Source organism: Podarcis gaigeae, assembly GCF_964106915.1.
Source record: "Podarcis gaigeae genome assembly, chromosome: 8".
Taxonomy (NCBI): Eukaryota; Metazoa; Chordata; class Lepidosauria; order Squamata; family Lacertidae; genus Podarcis; species Podarcis gaigeae.
This window is the reverse complement of record NC_139684.1, coordinates 86,570,731-86,587,591: the sequence shown is the minus strand read 5'-3', so window position 1 is coordinate 86,587,591 and position 16,861 is coordinate 86,570,731. Positions and strand designations below refer to the sequence as shown.

General features: G+C 46.8%; 1 protein-coding gene across 1 annotated transcript in view; it reads right to left on the bottom strand.

The window, feature by feature from the left end:
• The window catches only part of LOC310851514 (cytochrome P450 2A13-like), a 20,176-nt gene extending 4,034 nt beyond the window's left edge, over positions 1-16,142 (bottom strand). Inside the window, exons 1-8 of the mRNA XM_083754016.1 lie at positions 16,013-16,142; positions 11,888-12,078; positions 6,619-6,781; positions 4,885-5,034; positions 3,677-3,837; positions 2,912-3,088; positions 2,517-2,658; positions 2,169-2,356 (exon numbers count right to left, since the gene is read on the bottom strand). Of these exons, the coding sequence (XP_083610142.1) occupies positions 2,169-2,356; positions 2,517-2,658; positions 2,912-3,088; positions 3,677-3,837; positions 4,885-5,034; positions 6,619-6,781; positions 11,888-12,058 (1,152 nt within the window). The 5' untranslated portion in view covers positions 12,059-12,078; positions 16,013-16,142. The remainder of the gene's footprint in view (positions 1-2,168; positions 2,357-2,516; positions 2,659-2,911; positions 3,089-3,676; positions 3,838-4,884; positions 5,035-6,618; positions 6,782-11,887; positions 12,079-16,012) is intronic.
• Positions 16,143-16,861: the final 719 nt, after the last annotated feature.

Genomic DNA, 16,861 nt, shown 5'->3' with positions numbered 1-16,861 from the left:
CCGGCGCACAGCTTCCGGGTCATGTGGCCAGCATGACTAAGCCGCTTCTGGTGAACCAGAGCAGTGCACGGAAACGCCATTTACCTTCCCGCCAGAGTGGTACCTATTCATCTACTTACGCTTTGATGTGCTTTCAAACTGCTAGGTTGGCAGGAGCAGGGACCCAGCAACGGGAGCTCACCCCGTCACGGGGATTCGAACCGCCGACCTTCCGATAGGCAAGTCCTAGGTCTGTGGTTTAACCCATAGCGCCACCCGTGTCCCTATCACTTTAGATCACATACCCAAATCCCAGAAAGAGCAGCAATGTCGCATAGTGTAAGACCCCATTTAGGAGAGTTAGCACAACTCTAGTCCTCTGCCTTGCAAGCAGCCAATGGGGCCGGCAGAGGCATTGTGACTGGTGCCTGGTGGGGGGGGACGGTGGGGGGGGGGTGAGTCAGCAGGGAGGTTGGTGCTCTTTGGAAGCACCAGAGCAGCTCATGTGGTCCTTCTGCCGGCGTATCTGCACAGCGCTGACCTCGCAGCTGCCTCGCCCCTCCTGCTAAGCCACAGTGATGCCAGGAGAACAAGGGAATATTGCTGGCCCTCCCCAGTATCCACACCTGCTATAGTTTCTCCAAGGACCGCCACTGGTGCCTGGAGGCGACTGAATAAATTGTCCATCTAGCACAGCATCCTGTTCTCACAGTGGTCTGCTGGGGACTGTGACCCCTGGCAGGGCCTTTTCAATGACAGTTCCTCATTTCTGGGACACTACCCTTGGTGGCGCTGTGGGTTAAACCACAGAGCCTAGGACTTGCCGATCAGAAGGTCGGCGGTTCGAATCCCCGCAACAGGGTGAGCTCCCTTTGCTCGGTCCCTGCTCCTGCCAACCTAGCAGTTCGAAAGCACCCCAAAAAGTGCAAGTAGATAAGCAGGTACTGCTCTGGCAGGAAGGTAAACGGCGTTTCCGTGCGCTGCTCTGGTGTGCCAGAAGCGGCTTAGTCATGCTGGCAACACGACCCGGAAGCTGTACGCCAGCTCCCTTGGCCAGTAAAGCGAGATGAGCACTGCAACCCCCAGAGTCGGTCACGACTGGACCTAATGGTCAGGGGTCCCTTTACCTTTACCCTTGTTGTGGTGCCTCTGCTAAGCACCAGTAAATCTCCCCTTAGCTGGTGTTCTTATCAGCGCATGCAGTGGTCATTGTGAATGCATGAATATGTGAAAGACTATCTCTTTGGCAGGATGGCTGAAGAGAGCAGAGATCTGTATTGTGAGGAGAACCAGAATTTACAGGATTAAACAGTTCTGTGTACCGTCCCTGCCTACTGAGGCGTGGTTTGTTCACATAGGGGAATCTTTCTTTGTGTGTGAGTTACTTTTCTCTTTCCGTAGAGGAACCGGGAGGATGTCTTCTCGATCTCCCAGCTGATTTATTTTGCTATGCTGTACATAAATAAAGCTTCTTTAGATTAGAAAGAAGTTTCCGTATGGACTGTGAATTATTGCACCTACACAGGGCACACACCGCTGCTGCGAAACTCTGCTTGGAGCCAGGAAGACGTCTGAAGGCTCAGAGGCACAGGGAAGTGTGCCGGACGCCACTCCAACTCAAGAAGTATATACAGTGGTACCTCGGGTTACATACACTTCAGGTTACATACGCTTCAGATTACAGACTCCACTAACCCAGAAATAGTACCTCGGGTTAAGAACTTTGCTTCAGGATGAGAACAGAAATCGTGCTCTGGCAGCAGGAGGCCCCATTAGCTAAAGTGGTACCTCAGGTTAAGAACAGTTTCAGGTTAAGAACAGACCTCTGGAACGAATTAAGTACTTAACCCAAGGTACCATTGTAGTTCTGGTTTGTTTTTTTTTTTTTTTTCATGTAGACCAGTAGTGTAATGCAACTTGTGAACGATAAATACGTGAGGAGAATAACTGGATGACTGAGGTGTCTATTCCTGTAATGGGAATTGAACCGGAAAGGGCTGGACTCCTGATGTTGTGAAGACACAGGCAAATTTATGAGGAACTGTGCTGAGACAAAGAAAAGGATCCCCAAGAGTCGGTGCTCACACACTACCAAGACAGAGTGCTTGGGAAATTTCGCTGAGCCACAAAGTGTATCTGGAAATTGTACCAAAGGGTCTGAGCCTCAGGAACTAATAGAACCACCATACCTTGGGAAGGTTGTATCCCCGGAACTGGGTATCACGGGTCACACGTCTTGCTACTCCCAAGGGGAGCATGTCACCAAATCTCTGGATCTCGTGGATCACAGCATCCGTGTAGGGCATCAGGGGACGGTCATCCATGTTGGGAGTGCGATTCGAGCCAATCACCCGTTCAATCTCTTCGTGGACTTTCTCTGTTGAGAAATCATCAGAATGAGACCAACAGTGCTATTTGCACCTTCCAGGGAGCTAAAGAAGGATCCCAGCTCATAGCCGGGAAAACAAAGAGGGACCCTCCCACAGAAAGGCAAGGACACATCTCTCCACCCTATTCCCCCCCCCTTCCGCAGTCACCTTCAACCTCCGGGTATTTCAACAGAAGCAGGAAGCCATAGCGCAAGGTGGTGCTGACCGTTTCTGTGCCAGCGAAGAAGATGTTGAGGGTTGTCATAACCAGATTCCTTGCAAAGAACTCTGTGTTTGGGTTTTTCTTATCCTAAGTCAGAAGGAAAATGGTAATGGAGGATGCTTCATAGATTATATGTGGGTAGAGGCTAAAATCTGCTCTTCATATGTCTTCAAAGCTTGTTCTTTCCTGCTGATTGGCTAAGCTGCAGTGATGTCACGATTAAACCAATGAGGATGAAGGGACAGTTGAGTAGTGTTGAAAAGGTGGCTTCGTTCCAGAGATCCTAATTTCCTTTCAGACAAATACTTTGATCACAATACTTAGAATGAAATCACCATACCTGCTGCATTTTCACCAGGAAGCAGTCAATGAAATCCCGAGGGGCATTGGGGTCCAGGGTCTCCTCGTGGTCTTTTACCTTCTCCGTGATGAACTTCTCCAACCCTAAGAGCTGCTTGAAGGCTTTATGTTGTGGGCCGGGGAGGTACTGCATGATGCCCGAGAACATGTCATAGAGCTGTTTGTGTTGGTTTCAGAGGGTGAGGGGAGAGAAAACAGATATTGAACAAAGTGAAGCTGAGGTGAAGGTCTGTGGAAGTTGGAAAAATATCATGGAAGTTTGGAAGGGACTACAAAAAAGGCAGACTCGGAAAGTCTCTCTCCAGGAAGAACAGAACAGGCAGGTGGAATTCCTGACTCCAGCATCAACTGCTGACTAAGCTATCAGCTGTAACAGACATGACCTCAGGATCTGACTTCTCCTCTTTCGGGGATAAGGATGGAGACTTGGAGGAGGAATCAGAGGGTGAGAGGGAGTTTCTTACAGTGCCAGCAGCCTCAACAGCTCAATCTGGGATTATGTGAGGCTGAAGCAACATTCTAAACTCGCTCCAGTCAAGCAGCAAGGCAGATCAGGAGTTGCAGCACCATGGAGAGCTCCATGAGTGAGCAACTTGCCCCAACAACGGTCAATAGCTTTTAATTAGCCACTGCCAAGCACTGTTCCTTGTGGAGATCTTAGATTCTTTCAAGACCAGGGGAAAGGGGAACTCTTCTTGTTTCCATGGCCTCATCCCATGTGCTCTCCCTCTCCCCTCCAATTTACCTGCCCCCAAGAGGTGGCAGTGAACTGGAAGCTACCCAACATCATGCTGAGCAGGGAGACGAACTCCTTATCTTCGTATTCAAAGCGATCGCCAAAGGCGATGGAGCTGATGACGTTGGACACCGTGCGGCTCAGCATGTAGGTGGGGTCAAAGGGTGCACCTAGAAAGAAATATACACAAAGGGAGCACCTAGAAAGCACATCACTCAACCCAGGAACAAATCAAGAGTACACTTTGCACAGGACAAGGATAACTGTGACTTTAAAGATGAATGGGAACCTTTTACAAAGTATTTAAAGAAGCAACAAAGTGAACTGGACTCCTTGGCAGGCTTTGAATAAACACTCACAAACTTTTTATTGATAATAACCAGTCAGCTAAATTAAGGGTTTATACAATTTTGTAGCATGCATAGAATAGCATTTATAGAGAAACCAGAGATTGGAACTGAGGGAAGTCAGGGGGGAGGGGGTTGTTTTATGGGGGGGGATTAAGGATGATATGTTTTAAGATAATATGTTTTGTTTAAATTCCTAGTAAAAAATACACTTTGCAAAGCAGTACAGTCTTACCTCATTATTCCTTTGAGAAACATTACTTCAATAGGATGTAGTGTTGGTGATGTATTTAGCTCCGGCTAGGTTATGTCTGTTTCCACCCATTACCAAAAGTAAATATAATATTCAGTATAAAGCCTTCAACTGCCCACTTATATGCCCACTGTTTCTAACTATCACCTGTAACTCATTAAGCAGCATTTCTTGAAGATATCAAAACTGAGCTCACAGACTGACTGACTGACTGACTGACTGACTGACTGACTGATTGACTGAGAACCTGGCTTCTGCAGCTCTGGCTAGGAAACTGAAATATGGCATTGCACAGCATCCAAGACACCCTGGATGATAGAAAAATTCTTAAAGGGGGCTGAGGAAGTGGCAGAGGCCACACATTGCAAAGCCATCTAGAATGATTTCATCCTTCTCTCTTAAACCCGTCAGAGGATTTTGATCCCAAGTTGTATAATACAGAGGTAGGCCAAGTGGACCCTCCCCTGGACTTCCATCGTCCACATGAAGGCTAGGGACTAGGGTTGTTTGAGGCTCTTTCCACTTCCTATACTCCCGAAGTTAAGTGTGTCTTGACCTGGTTTGGACCACTAGCATAACATGAGTCCATTTCTTAAAGATACCAAACCTGAGCTCACTTTTTGTTGCCCTCAGGGATTCCAGCAGGAAGTGGGCCTCCTCCACGATCCGGTCTTCAATGGATCTCCTTCCCATCCCAAAATTCCTCAGTGTCGTGATGGAGAATCGGCGTAGCTGTTTGGCCCGTTCCCCGTTACTGAAGACAACCCCTGAGAAGGAAAGGAGGAAGAGGGAGGAGGAGGAGGAGGAGGAAGGCATGTGCTCTGAATGAGAACGTGGTTGAAACTGCACAACAATGAAGAATGCCCCCCTTAAAAACTCACATTTTGAATTTTTTGCCTGGTTTCTAAAATTGTAATATCAGCATTTGGAAGAACGTTGTAAGCGTCAGGGTTTCCTCTCATAGGGTGTGTGCCTGGGTGAATCATAGAATCATAGAGTTGGAAGAGACCACAAGGGCCATCGAGTCCAACCCCCTGCCAAGCAGAAAACACCATCAGAGCACTCCTGACATATGGTTGTCAAGCCTCTGCTTAAAGACCTCCAAAGAAGGAGACTCCACCACACTCCTTGGCAGCAAATTCCACTGTCGAACAGCGCTTACTGTCAGGAAGTTCTTCCTAATGTTTAGGTGGAATCTTCTTTCTTGTAGTTTGGATCCATTGCTCCGTGTCCGCTTCTCTGGAAGCGTGTGCTGTTGTGTGCAAAGAGAGTTGTGGTCTTTATAGGATCAGTTAGAATTCTTGCTTCAAGATTGCAGTCATGGGATTGTTGTCTATCACATGACGGTATATGTTTTGACTCCACAGAGTGGGAAGTGATGGAGACAGGATGTTTGTGTTACTGTGTTCCGTGAAGTGGGACTATTGCCCTTTGTTTTTGTTTCCTCTTTGCTGTCTGATGCTAGAGAGAGAGGGAGCCATGTTGCAGTGCTCCATGTGTGTTTATACGTAAATAAAGTAGATGAGCCAAAATGCTGAGTTGCTGAGGTCTGTTTTGCAAGCTGCGCAAACTCTGTGGATCCCTAAGTGTGCCGGTGTCGGTTGGCATCGGTCGCTGTGATGTTCGGGCTGAAGAAAGCTTATGAATCTCCTGAACGATCAACCAGGAGAGAAAGAACATGCCAGTCGGGCATGTGTCTCTGCCAGGGTCCTACTCGAGTGTAGGCTGATCTCCTGACAGGATCATGGAGTTGGGGTGGGGTGGGGGCTTGCAAACCCTCGTCCAGCACCCTTTTTGATGGCTTGTCTCAATGGCATTGGAAGACATTCTCTCTGCCTCACTTCTTTCCACTGTAAAATATGTATTTTAAAAATGTACTCCAGGCACATCCAACTCCCAAGAGATTGTGATCTACTCCCAGTATAAGAAAACTATCAGTGAACTACTCATTGGCATTGGAGGAAGGAGGAGTGCCCTGAGTTGTTGAGCCTAAGGGGGAATGCCATAAATCGCTCACCAAACAATCTACTGCTGACAAACACAAACCCCTATCACCAGCAGCAGATGCCAAACGACTGCTCACTTGATGTGATGGAGGGACAGAGTGAGGGGGACGGGGGGTGGAGACATTCATTTAAATAATCCCGTGATCGATCAAGAGCCTGCGATCGACCAGGATCATCCAGGGATCTATCTGTCCATCGAGGTTGACCAGTTGAACATGTCTGATTTGCTTCATAGGACCAGGGGAGGTTCACTAGAAGTGTCCTATAGATGCCCATAATCATGCACTCTGGTCTGCATTTAAAAAATAATAATCATGCCTCTGGACTGCAAAAGCAGAGACTGACCATAACCCCGGAAAAGCCAGTCAAACGTGGCTTGCTCTCCACGGCCGCTGAACTCTTCAGCCTGGTCCACCAGGGCCTCCTTCACGGCATCGTATCCACACAAGACCACAACACGGCGGGGCCCTAAGTGGATGGTGAAGACAGGACCATATTTCTCACGGATCTGTGAAAAGAGGAGGAGGGCATTGTGTGATGTCATGGAACACATGGAGAGATGGAGCAAACAGATTGGTTTTCAGGAAGACAAGGAATCTTAAACACTGGCTATCATGTGTTGGTGGAAGACGGGAGCAAGACATGTCAGGAAGGCAGGAATGACTGTGATGATGATGATGATGATAATTTATTTATACCCCGCCCTTCCCTGCCAAGACTGGGCTCAGGGCTGCTAGCACCAGGTATAAAAACAATTGATTAAGATACAACTTAAAAACAAGATTAAAATACAACATTAAAATGCAGCCTCATTTCAGTAGAAACTCAAATCAAAAACTTTTTAGGGATGAAAACGTCCAATCTTCACCGAGGCCAACTATCCAGACTGGTTCTACATGGGCCAGAAAAAAAGCCAGGGAAGTCCCCAAATAGGAGTTCCATCACAGAAGGAGAAAGGAAAAAGGAAAGAGGGGGAGGGAATCAAACTGATTCCAAGCCAAAGGCCAGGCAGAACAACTCTGTCTTACAGGCCCTGCGGAAAGAAATGGGAAAGAAAGATGGAGCTCCCTGGATCCAGGTGCCTCAAGGAAGGGGAACAATGAGCCAGTGAGTAGACCTCTGTCTAAGAGAAGATGCATTGCAGGATAAGGTACGGAGGGATGGGACTCTCGTAAAGGACCTGGAAGAAAAGGAGGTCAGAGCTATTGGTGTGGAGGGAGTGGCAACCCATGAAAGCTTTGAGGAATGGGGAATGCACAAGCCAGGATTCTACAAATTCCCTACCCCAAAAAAAGTATTTTAGGAGAAATCACTATCTGGCCTGGCTTCAGATATCAAATGGCCTTGTAATCTCCCCAGGTAGTTGGTGTCAGCAAGCTGAATTTGGGTGGGAAAGAGTCGATTCAGATAAAGCGCTCAGAGAGCAAGATATTGGATTATGGCAGAGTTCTTATTCTCCCAGGTCTTTGCTGTCCCTCCCCTGCTCTTTCCCCCCTCCAAATACAGCTGGTAATAATAATAATAATAAATAATAATAATAATAAATAATAATAATAATAATAATAATAATAATAATAATAATAATAATAGTAGTAGTAGTAGTAGTAGTAGTAGTAATATGCCACCCTTCATCCAAAGATCTCAGGGCGACTCACAAGATAATAAAAAATACAAGATAAAAATTCCAGTTTCATTGACACCAATTACAAAGTTAGACTGCAGGAGCGTTTGGGTCAGTCGTCGCAGTTCAGTGTTGGAGCTAACTCTTTATTCTCAAAACCTCCATCTCCACAGGACTCTCAGCAGTTCATTCCAGCTGGTCTTACTGCATGCAAATCAGTTGCTGAGACTGAAAGCCTTTGGGATGCTGCCCCCCCCCCAATTTAGATGCAGGCCCCACCCCGCTACCTTCCTGCTCCGAACTACCTCCTTCCCCTTCACAGCCCTGCTGCTGCCAGCCCCATCACCACACCTGTAACCTCACCTGTGACCTGTGCTTGCTCTACCGCCACGGTGCAGCAGCAGCAGCAGCAGCAGCAGCAGCAAGGGTGCAGTGGCAAGGGCAGGGGGGCTGTGTTGGTAGCCCAGGAAAAGTCCCATGGAGTGAGGCTGTCGGTGTCAGAATTTCCACTCAGCCAAGCTGATAAGGCTAATCTTCCGACCGAGCCTCCGGAATCGCCTCCGACGAATAATTAACGACCTCGAGCCTTTGATGAGGCTCCAAGGCACATTCTTCCATTAAGCAGAGTTTCCAGCACAGGGAAGAGACGAGGGGTTTGGCTACATGCTATGCCTTATTTCTAAGCTACGCAGAGAGCAAAGAAAAGTACATCCTCTCTCTGTGAGAGCAGAGAGCAATCAAACAAAGGAACAAAGGAAACAGGAAACCACTAATGTCACATCCTGTCTCCTCTCTCGTGAGACTTCCAATAGTATGGAATCACAGGAATGTAAACAGAGTCCTGTGACTCCAAGCAGCTGCTCAGTGGCAAAACAGAAACTAACAGTCAGCAGCACAATGGTAGGGGTGGGGTCAGATCTCCTGGCCAAGCAAATGGCTTCAGCATACCTAATGCCCCTGGTCTCCACTTTCACCTACTGGGTGCAGACGGTTCTGCGGACGAGGGAACTGTAGAAATAACGGAGGACAGCAAGGGAGTTGAATGCATGTGAGCTGTGCAGGAGCAAGCAAGCTGGCAAGCTCCAAACAAGCTGCCGGCTAGCTCTGCAAAGGCTCCTTTTATTAGCAGTCAGCAATTGGAAACAGTAGCGAAACCACCCTGAACTTAACGTATTTCCAGCAAGGCCAGTTGCAGGTAGTTCTGAAGGTGGAACTGGCACAACAGGGGTATACTATGTGTATAGCAACTGTCTGTTTATGTCACTTGATGCGGCACTAGCTTACGCAGCAACGGTTACCTAAAAATGGGGAAGTGATGTTAGGATTTTTATCTATCCAAGCTGCTCCAGCTGTGGCAGTATGTTTTGTATACATCATGTGAGTGTCTGAGTGAGCGTGAGACAGGAAGTCTCATTACTGTTGAAAGTTAGTTTCACTTCTGTATGTGTCGCCGTTTTCTGTACTGGTGTTCAAAGAGCACAGACGTGCCGATGGAGTCTTTGTATATAGTCTGTAAATAAAGTAGTTCTAGAACTACGAAGGAGTCTTTCTTCTGCTATGATAAACCAGAAGATTAGTGTGCTCTTCTCAGGAGAGAAGGGTCGCTCATCACTGCTCTCTCTGGACTGAGGGAGATTTACAGGCAGAGAGGGCCACTGGAGAGACACTCCAAAGACTTGGGAGGTTGGCAGCCTTTCCCAGGGCGTGTTTCCAACACATTTCCAGTGCTAGCGATACACGTGTCAGATAGGCGTTCCCCCCCCCCCAATGTTCCCCTGATACTCTAAAGTCTGTTTTTCTTGATCCAGCCAAGTGGAACTTTAAGCAAAGCTTTCTGCGATTGAGGCAAAGGTCAGAGAATGGACATGGCGGCCAGACATGCTGTGGCGTGTCTTATATGGAGGTGTGCCCCCACACTGCATCCGCATCCCCACAGGAACTAGAACCAATTATGAAGAACCAAATAGTTGTATTGCGGATAAAATGCATGTTGATAAATGCATCCCCCCCCACACACAAATGTGCACAAGCGGCGACCACAGTTGCACATATTCTGAAAATGGCACACACAGTGGCAGAAAAACATCTCTTCAAACTTTAGATCCCTGCCCTTTAGAATTGGAGAAAGAAAGGAAAAACTTTACAAAAACAGCAACGCCTTTAGGCAGTGCCAAGAAAGACTCTGCAAAACATCCTGTCATTACCTCACCCATCAAACAGCAGAAGTGGAGACCACACTCTGAGGGAGCTTCTAATTAACGCTTGCAAACCCTTCTTCATGAATGGAAAGGCCAGAAATATATGAATGCAGTAGTTTGTTTTAAAACAGAATTCGAACAAAAGTCACCAAGTCATGTGCAGAGTGGATCAGAGGGGTTCTGAGCAACAGGGCATGGCCAGGTCACGGGCAGAAAAACAGAGCAGAGCTTTCCAGACTTTGTGTGTTGGTGACATGCCTTTAAGACATGCCTCATTTTGCGACACAGCACATCAGTTCTACTAGCAAACTGGAGGATAAACCAACCCCTTTCCAGCCCCAGGAGGAGCGCAGGAAGCATTCGCGCGACACATCTACACACTGCAGCCAACACATGAACATGTCACAATGCAGAGTTTGGAAAAACTCTTGGTTAGAGTGTCTATAGGACCAGGGCCTGGGTCATCATAATAATAATAACCTTAATCTTCACCATCATCATCGTCGACAAAAACTGGAACACAAATGCCTCATCTCGTTCTCTTTCCTAGTCCAATCAAGGCAACACCATCGCTGCCTAAACTGGGGTGTGGGGAGAGCCCTGGGATTTTTGAGCGCCTCACAAGAAATAGCACAACAAAGAGGCAAAGGCTGTCTTTTATTCCTGCATGGCAGGGGGTTGGACTAGATAACCCTTGGGGTCCCTTTCTGACTTTAACATAGATTCTGTTCATCTGAGACTCACCATTGTGGGACTGCCCCATTTTCTTTCATGCCCTCCTTGTTTCCAGGGGTCACCCCATACAGCCTTTTTCTCATTTGCACGGCATTTGCGATGAGTGTGTGTGTAATGCAAACCCATCTGAGTAGCCACCCTTCATTCTGACTTGTCTGTAAGGAGGCTACAAGACATGCAATGGGTGCCCCACACTTTCCAGGGCAGCCACATCAACAAATCTATGAGTTATCTATCTATGCTTGATGGTGACAGCAGTCACGAGATTAAAAGACACCTGCTTGTTGGGAGAAAAGCAATGACAAACCAAGACAGCATCTTAAAAAGCAGAGACATCACCTTGCCAACTAAGGTCCGTATAGTAAAAGCTATGGTTTTCCCAGTAGTGATGTATGGAAGTGAGAGCTGGACCATAAAGAAGGCTGATCACCGAAGAATGGATGCTTTTGAATTCTGGTGCTGGAGGAGACTCTGGAGAGTCCCATGGACTGCCAGAAGATCAAACCTCTCCATTCTGAAGGAAATCAGCCCTGAGCGCTCACTGGAAGGACAAATCCTGAAGCTGAGGCTCCAAGACTTTGGCCACCTCATGAGAAGAGAAGACTCCCTGGAAAAGACCCTGATGTTGAGAAAGATGGAGGGCACAAGGAGAAGGGGACGACAGAAGACAAGATGGTTGGACAGTCTTCTTGAAGCTAACAGCATGAGTTTGACCAAACTGCGGGAGGCAGTGGAAGACAGGAGTGCCTGGTGTGCTTTGATCCATGGGGTCACGAAGAGTCGGACACGACTAAACAACTAAACAACAACAACAATCTATGCCTGATGAGCCACTTGGGACACAAGAAGTGAACCTTCTCACGCCTGGCTGAGGAATGTGCACTTGGAGCGTTCCTGCACTGCAGGGGTTGGGCTACGTGACCCCTGGGGTCCCCTCCTTCCACACTTCTAGGCTTCCAAGTCCCCGAGTGGCTTGCAAAACTATTGAGGGCGCTTGGCACTTGGCCAGGAAGTGAGAGGGAAGACGGCCAGATGGACGGACAGGCGTCCAGAGAGTTACCTTCATCAGCGACTGATACATGTCATTTGTGTTGACTTGCAGCAGGTTCCCAATGAAGGGCAGCGGAGTCGGTCCAGGCGGCAGCTTCTCTTTCTTCTTCCATGCCGAGAGGAGCAGCAAGCAGAAGAGGAAGGAGGCCAACAGGAGGGTCCATGGGCCCAGGAGGTCCATGGGGCAGCTGGAGTGGTAGCCTGCAGGTGGGGAGGAGAGGAAGAGATGGAGTTCCTGGAAGGAGCTTATCCAGCTCAGTCGCAGCTTCCGAAAGTTGCAATTAAGTGGACAACAGATTTATTTATCTACCCTCTTTCTCTGCAGTCGGAGATGACAATAAATTAATTTCCAGAAGCTCCAGAGTGGATTGTTCACTGACAGGATAGAGAAAATCTACTGGGTGAGTGATCTGGGAGCGGGAGAAAATCTCAGCATTGCCTAAGAACCACTTAAGGCACTGGGGATCAATCCAGCAAAAACACTTGCCACTCCTCTTATTGTTTTATTTCACTGCCTTTGAAACTACGCCTATGTCCATTTAAGTGCTCATGCAAAATGTGACCTGATGACTGATTTAGGTTATTGGTGAAGGTACTTGATAAAGAACAAGCAGAAAGCTCAGTTTGAACTATAAATCTAACAAAGGTTTCTCTATCTCTGAGAGGTTTTCTCCTGGGCTTGTCCTGCAGTTCTTTTGTGCCTCCATTGTTCATATTTATTTTGCGAAGGAAATTTGTACTTGTGGTGAGATTGGAATTCTAAGCATCTTGAGGACACACTTCTTGACTGTGAGAAGGCTGCACTGTGAATGAATGTGACTGCAAGGATGGAGAATTTTGAAAGGCAATCCATTGACAGTTAATGTGGCAATAGCACTGTTTGAGGAAATAGGTGTGCAGGATGAGAAAAATGATTCTAGGAGAATCTGTCGATGAAGTGCCAGAATTGCCAGAAAAGGAGATAGATAGAAGCTCCTTTTCTGGCAATTGCAGGCTCAGATCGGGTGGGGGGGGGGAGCCAAGGGGGAAGAAAAAAATATTTGAATCAGAGATGCAGTCTGGAAAGCAGAATGGAATGGCAGAGTTGCACATCAGTGTGCAAAGGCCGGGAGGAACAGAGCTGCCAAATACTGGAGGTTTGGTTTATTTATTTTAGGGGGGTCAGGAGTGGAGCCAAAGCAGAGAAAGGATAGACTTTTTGTGTGCAGTCTGAAAAGAATCTTGCTTCCCTGGTTAACTGGAAGAAGAGAAGAAAGACTGGACAAACAGGATTGATGGACTGATATATATAGATACAGGACTGGTACAGAGCTGATATCTGGATGGAAACGACACAGGAAATGGATTGGGATACAAATTAAGGTTTTAAAGTGACTGAACTTCCATGCATTAATATACAAACAGCTTTTAAAAAGCTTTTCTTTCGGAGGAGGAGATAAAAAATAAAGAGGGACTGTTTAATAATAATAATAATAATAATAATAATAATAATAAAATTATTTATACCCTGCCCATCTGGCTGGGCTTCTCCAGCCACTCTGGGCAGCTTCCAAATTGAAACAAAATTTAAAAATTCCTTCCACTAGCACCTTAAAGGAAAAGGGACCCCTGACCATTAGGTCCAGTTGTGGCCGACTCTGGGGTTGTGGCGCTCATCTCGCTTTATTGGCCGAGGGAGCCCGCATACAGCTTCTGGGTCATGTGGCCAGCGTGACTAAGCCACTTCTGGCGAACCAGAGCAGCGCACGGAAACGCTGTTTAGCTTCCCACCAGAGCGGTACCTATTTATCTACTTGCACTTTGACGTGCTTTCGAACTGCTAGGTTGACAGCGCCTTAGAGACCAACTAAGTTTGTTATTGGCATGAGCTTTCGTGTGCATGCACACTTCTTCAGAAGAATCTTTTTTAGACTTTCTGCATAGAAAAAAGTAAACAAACTGGGGAGCACTGGGTGGAAGGCTGGCAAAAAACAACGTCCAGCAGAAGGAATAATTGAATAACATAGAAGGAGCATTTGACCAACTGGAAGAAATATTGACTACACATCTGACAGGTGGACAGCTGCAGGTCCTTTTATCTCTTTGTTTCTCTCTTTTCTCTCATTTATTATCATTCTCACGTTATTTGTCTCATTCTACTGTGGTAAGAACTGTATACAGGTGTGAGAGGCAGAGAAAGCGGGAGCTCCCAGGGTGAGAGGCTTTGAGAAGAGAGGGGGGAGCCCAGGTGAGAGCTGAGAGGGCACACCTGCCTCTGGAGAGGATAAAAGTTAAGGTATACTGATGAGGCAGGATCTTGCAGCTTCTTTGTCTCTTCCTTCTTTCTTTAGTTTCTTTCTTTTCTTTATTTCCTGCAGATGGGTTTGCTCCTTTTATTGTACAGTCATACCTCGGGTTACAGCCACTTCAGGTTTTTTCAGGTTACGGACCGCCGAAACCCAGAAGTACTGGAATGGGTTGCTTCCAGGGTTCAGTGGTCGCACATGCGCAGAAGCGCTAAATCGCCATTTGCGCATGCGCAAAAGCATCCAATCGCAACCCGCGTGTGCACAGACGTGGGTTGCGAACGCTGCAGCTTGCAAACGTGCGTCCCACACAGATCACGTTCACAACCCAAGCGTCCACTGTATTGCAAAAACTTCAATTAAAAAACGGGGCAGAGCTCACCCAGCTGCTGAGAAACGGGCAGCATCGCATTGGGGAAGAAGAGGCTGCTAGGCCTGTGAACATTTCCCTCCCCTTCTCCATATTCATTGGCGTTTATATGGTGCTTTCCTGCCAAGTCGTCTCTTTTCAAAAATGAAGCACTGAAGCAAATAAATAATCTAAACTAAGAAGATGGCCCTGGGGATTAGGGCGGAACACATCGTCCAATTGGAGCAGGCCCTGAGGCTGCCTCTGCCTGTGACCCTTGCCTTCCTCCAAACCCCCCCCCCCCCTTTCCCAGAACTTTTTCCTAGCTCTCAGGAGAGACTGTTCTTTTCTAAGAGAGACAGTGCAGCATAGTCAGTGGTGGAGATAGATGATAGAGATAGAAATAGATAAAGATAGATGATAGATAGATAGATGATAGATAGATATAGATAGATAGATAGATAGATGATAGATAGATAGATAGATAGATAGATGATAGATAGATAGATAGATAGATAGATAGATAGATAGATAGATAGATAGATAGATTAGATAGATAGATAGATAGATAGATAGATAGATAGATAGATAGATGATAGATAGATAGATAGATAGATGATAGATAGATAGATAGATAGATAGATAGATAGATGATAGATAGATAGATAGATAGATAGATAGATGATAGATAGAGAGAGAGATGATAGATAGATAGATAGATAGATAGATAGATAGATAGATAGATAGATAGATGATAGATAGATAGATAGATGAAAGATAGATAGATAGATAGATGATAGATAGATAGATAGATAGATAGATAGATAGATAGATGATAGATAGATAGATAGATAGATAGATAGATAGATAGATGATAGATAGATAGATAGATAGATAGATAGATAGATAGATAGATATAGATAGATGATAGATATAGATAGATGATAGATGATAGATAGATGATGATAGATATAGATAGATAGATAGATAGATAGATAGATAATATTAGATAGATATAGATAGATATGGATAGATAGATGATAGATAGATAGATAGATAGATGATAGATAGATAGATAGAGATAACCTTTCCTGTGCAGTCCATTTATGCCCCCAGCTCTCTCCCCCCCCCCCCCGAGGTTTCCACCAACTCATATTCAGAAACACTGCTGCCACTGACTGTGGAGGCAGACCTCAGCCTTCACAGGGAGGAGAAGGAGGGTGACCACCCTTGAGTTCCTCCTCATCCCAGGGTGCCTGCCAAACCATTTCATTGAACTGCCTCTGGCTCCCCTCCCCTACAACGTCCTGGGAGAGGGAAGGGTGGGAGAGAGAGACACAGCTCAAGAGGGAGATTGGCATGGATGTACAGCCGCTGTTCGGCCATTCAGTGTCCAGGCTCTTTGCCCACGGATCCCGGTTAAGCTAAAAAAATGAGGTCTCCCTCCCATCCGCCAGGGTTCAAATGTCTTGCAAACACCTCTCTGTGTCACTGTCCCTACCTTAGTCGGCTACTCAGTCTGTCCTGCTCCCTTCTCAAAATGCTTGTTGCACACAGGTCCACACCCTCTGCAACTGAGGCAGCCAGAAGGGGAGGCAGCGGAGGAGGAGGAAGAAAGAGCTGGACTTAAGCCACACTCGCAGCTGCAGACATGAACTCAGTCGCCTGCTATTATTATTTCTATAGATTTGTTCTCCCTCCCCTTCACCTCCCACCCCAAAAAAGGACAGAAATAACAAAAGGGAGAGCGGGGGGGGGGGACACACCAGAAATCTAAACCATGGGTAGGCAAACTAAGGCCCGGGGGCCAGATCCGGCCCAATCGCCTTCTAAATCCGGACCACAGACGGTCCGGGAATCAGCATGTTTTTACATGAGTAGAATGTGTCCTTTTCTTTAAAATGCATCTCTGGGTTCTTTGTGGGGCCTGCCTGGTGTTTTTACATGAGTAGAATGTGTGCTTTTATTTAAAATGCACCTCTGGGTTATTTGTGGGGCATAGGAATTTGTTCATTTCCCCCCCCAAAACATATAGTCCCCCCCCCAAGATCTGAGGGACAGTGGACCGGCCCCCTGCCGAAAAAGTTTGCTGACCCCTGATCTAAACTATGAAAGCGTCACAACCTGGAAGGACAAAGAATGTAAAGATCCTGAACATCTCCAAAGGGAATTGGTTTAATTGTTAAATTAAAGCGACTTCCAGTTCTGTGGTGCACAAATCTAGCAAGAGAGGGAGACTCCACCCTCCTCAAATCACATCTGGCTTTCAAGGGGAGGTTGGGTCTCAACCGCTTCCTACACTGGTTGTTCAGAAACTTCTTCTCTGAATGTAGGTTTCTGGCGGAATGTG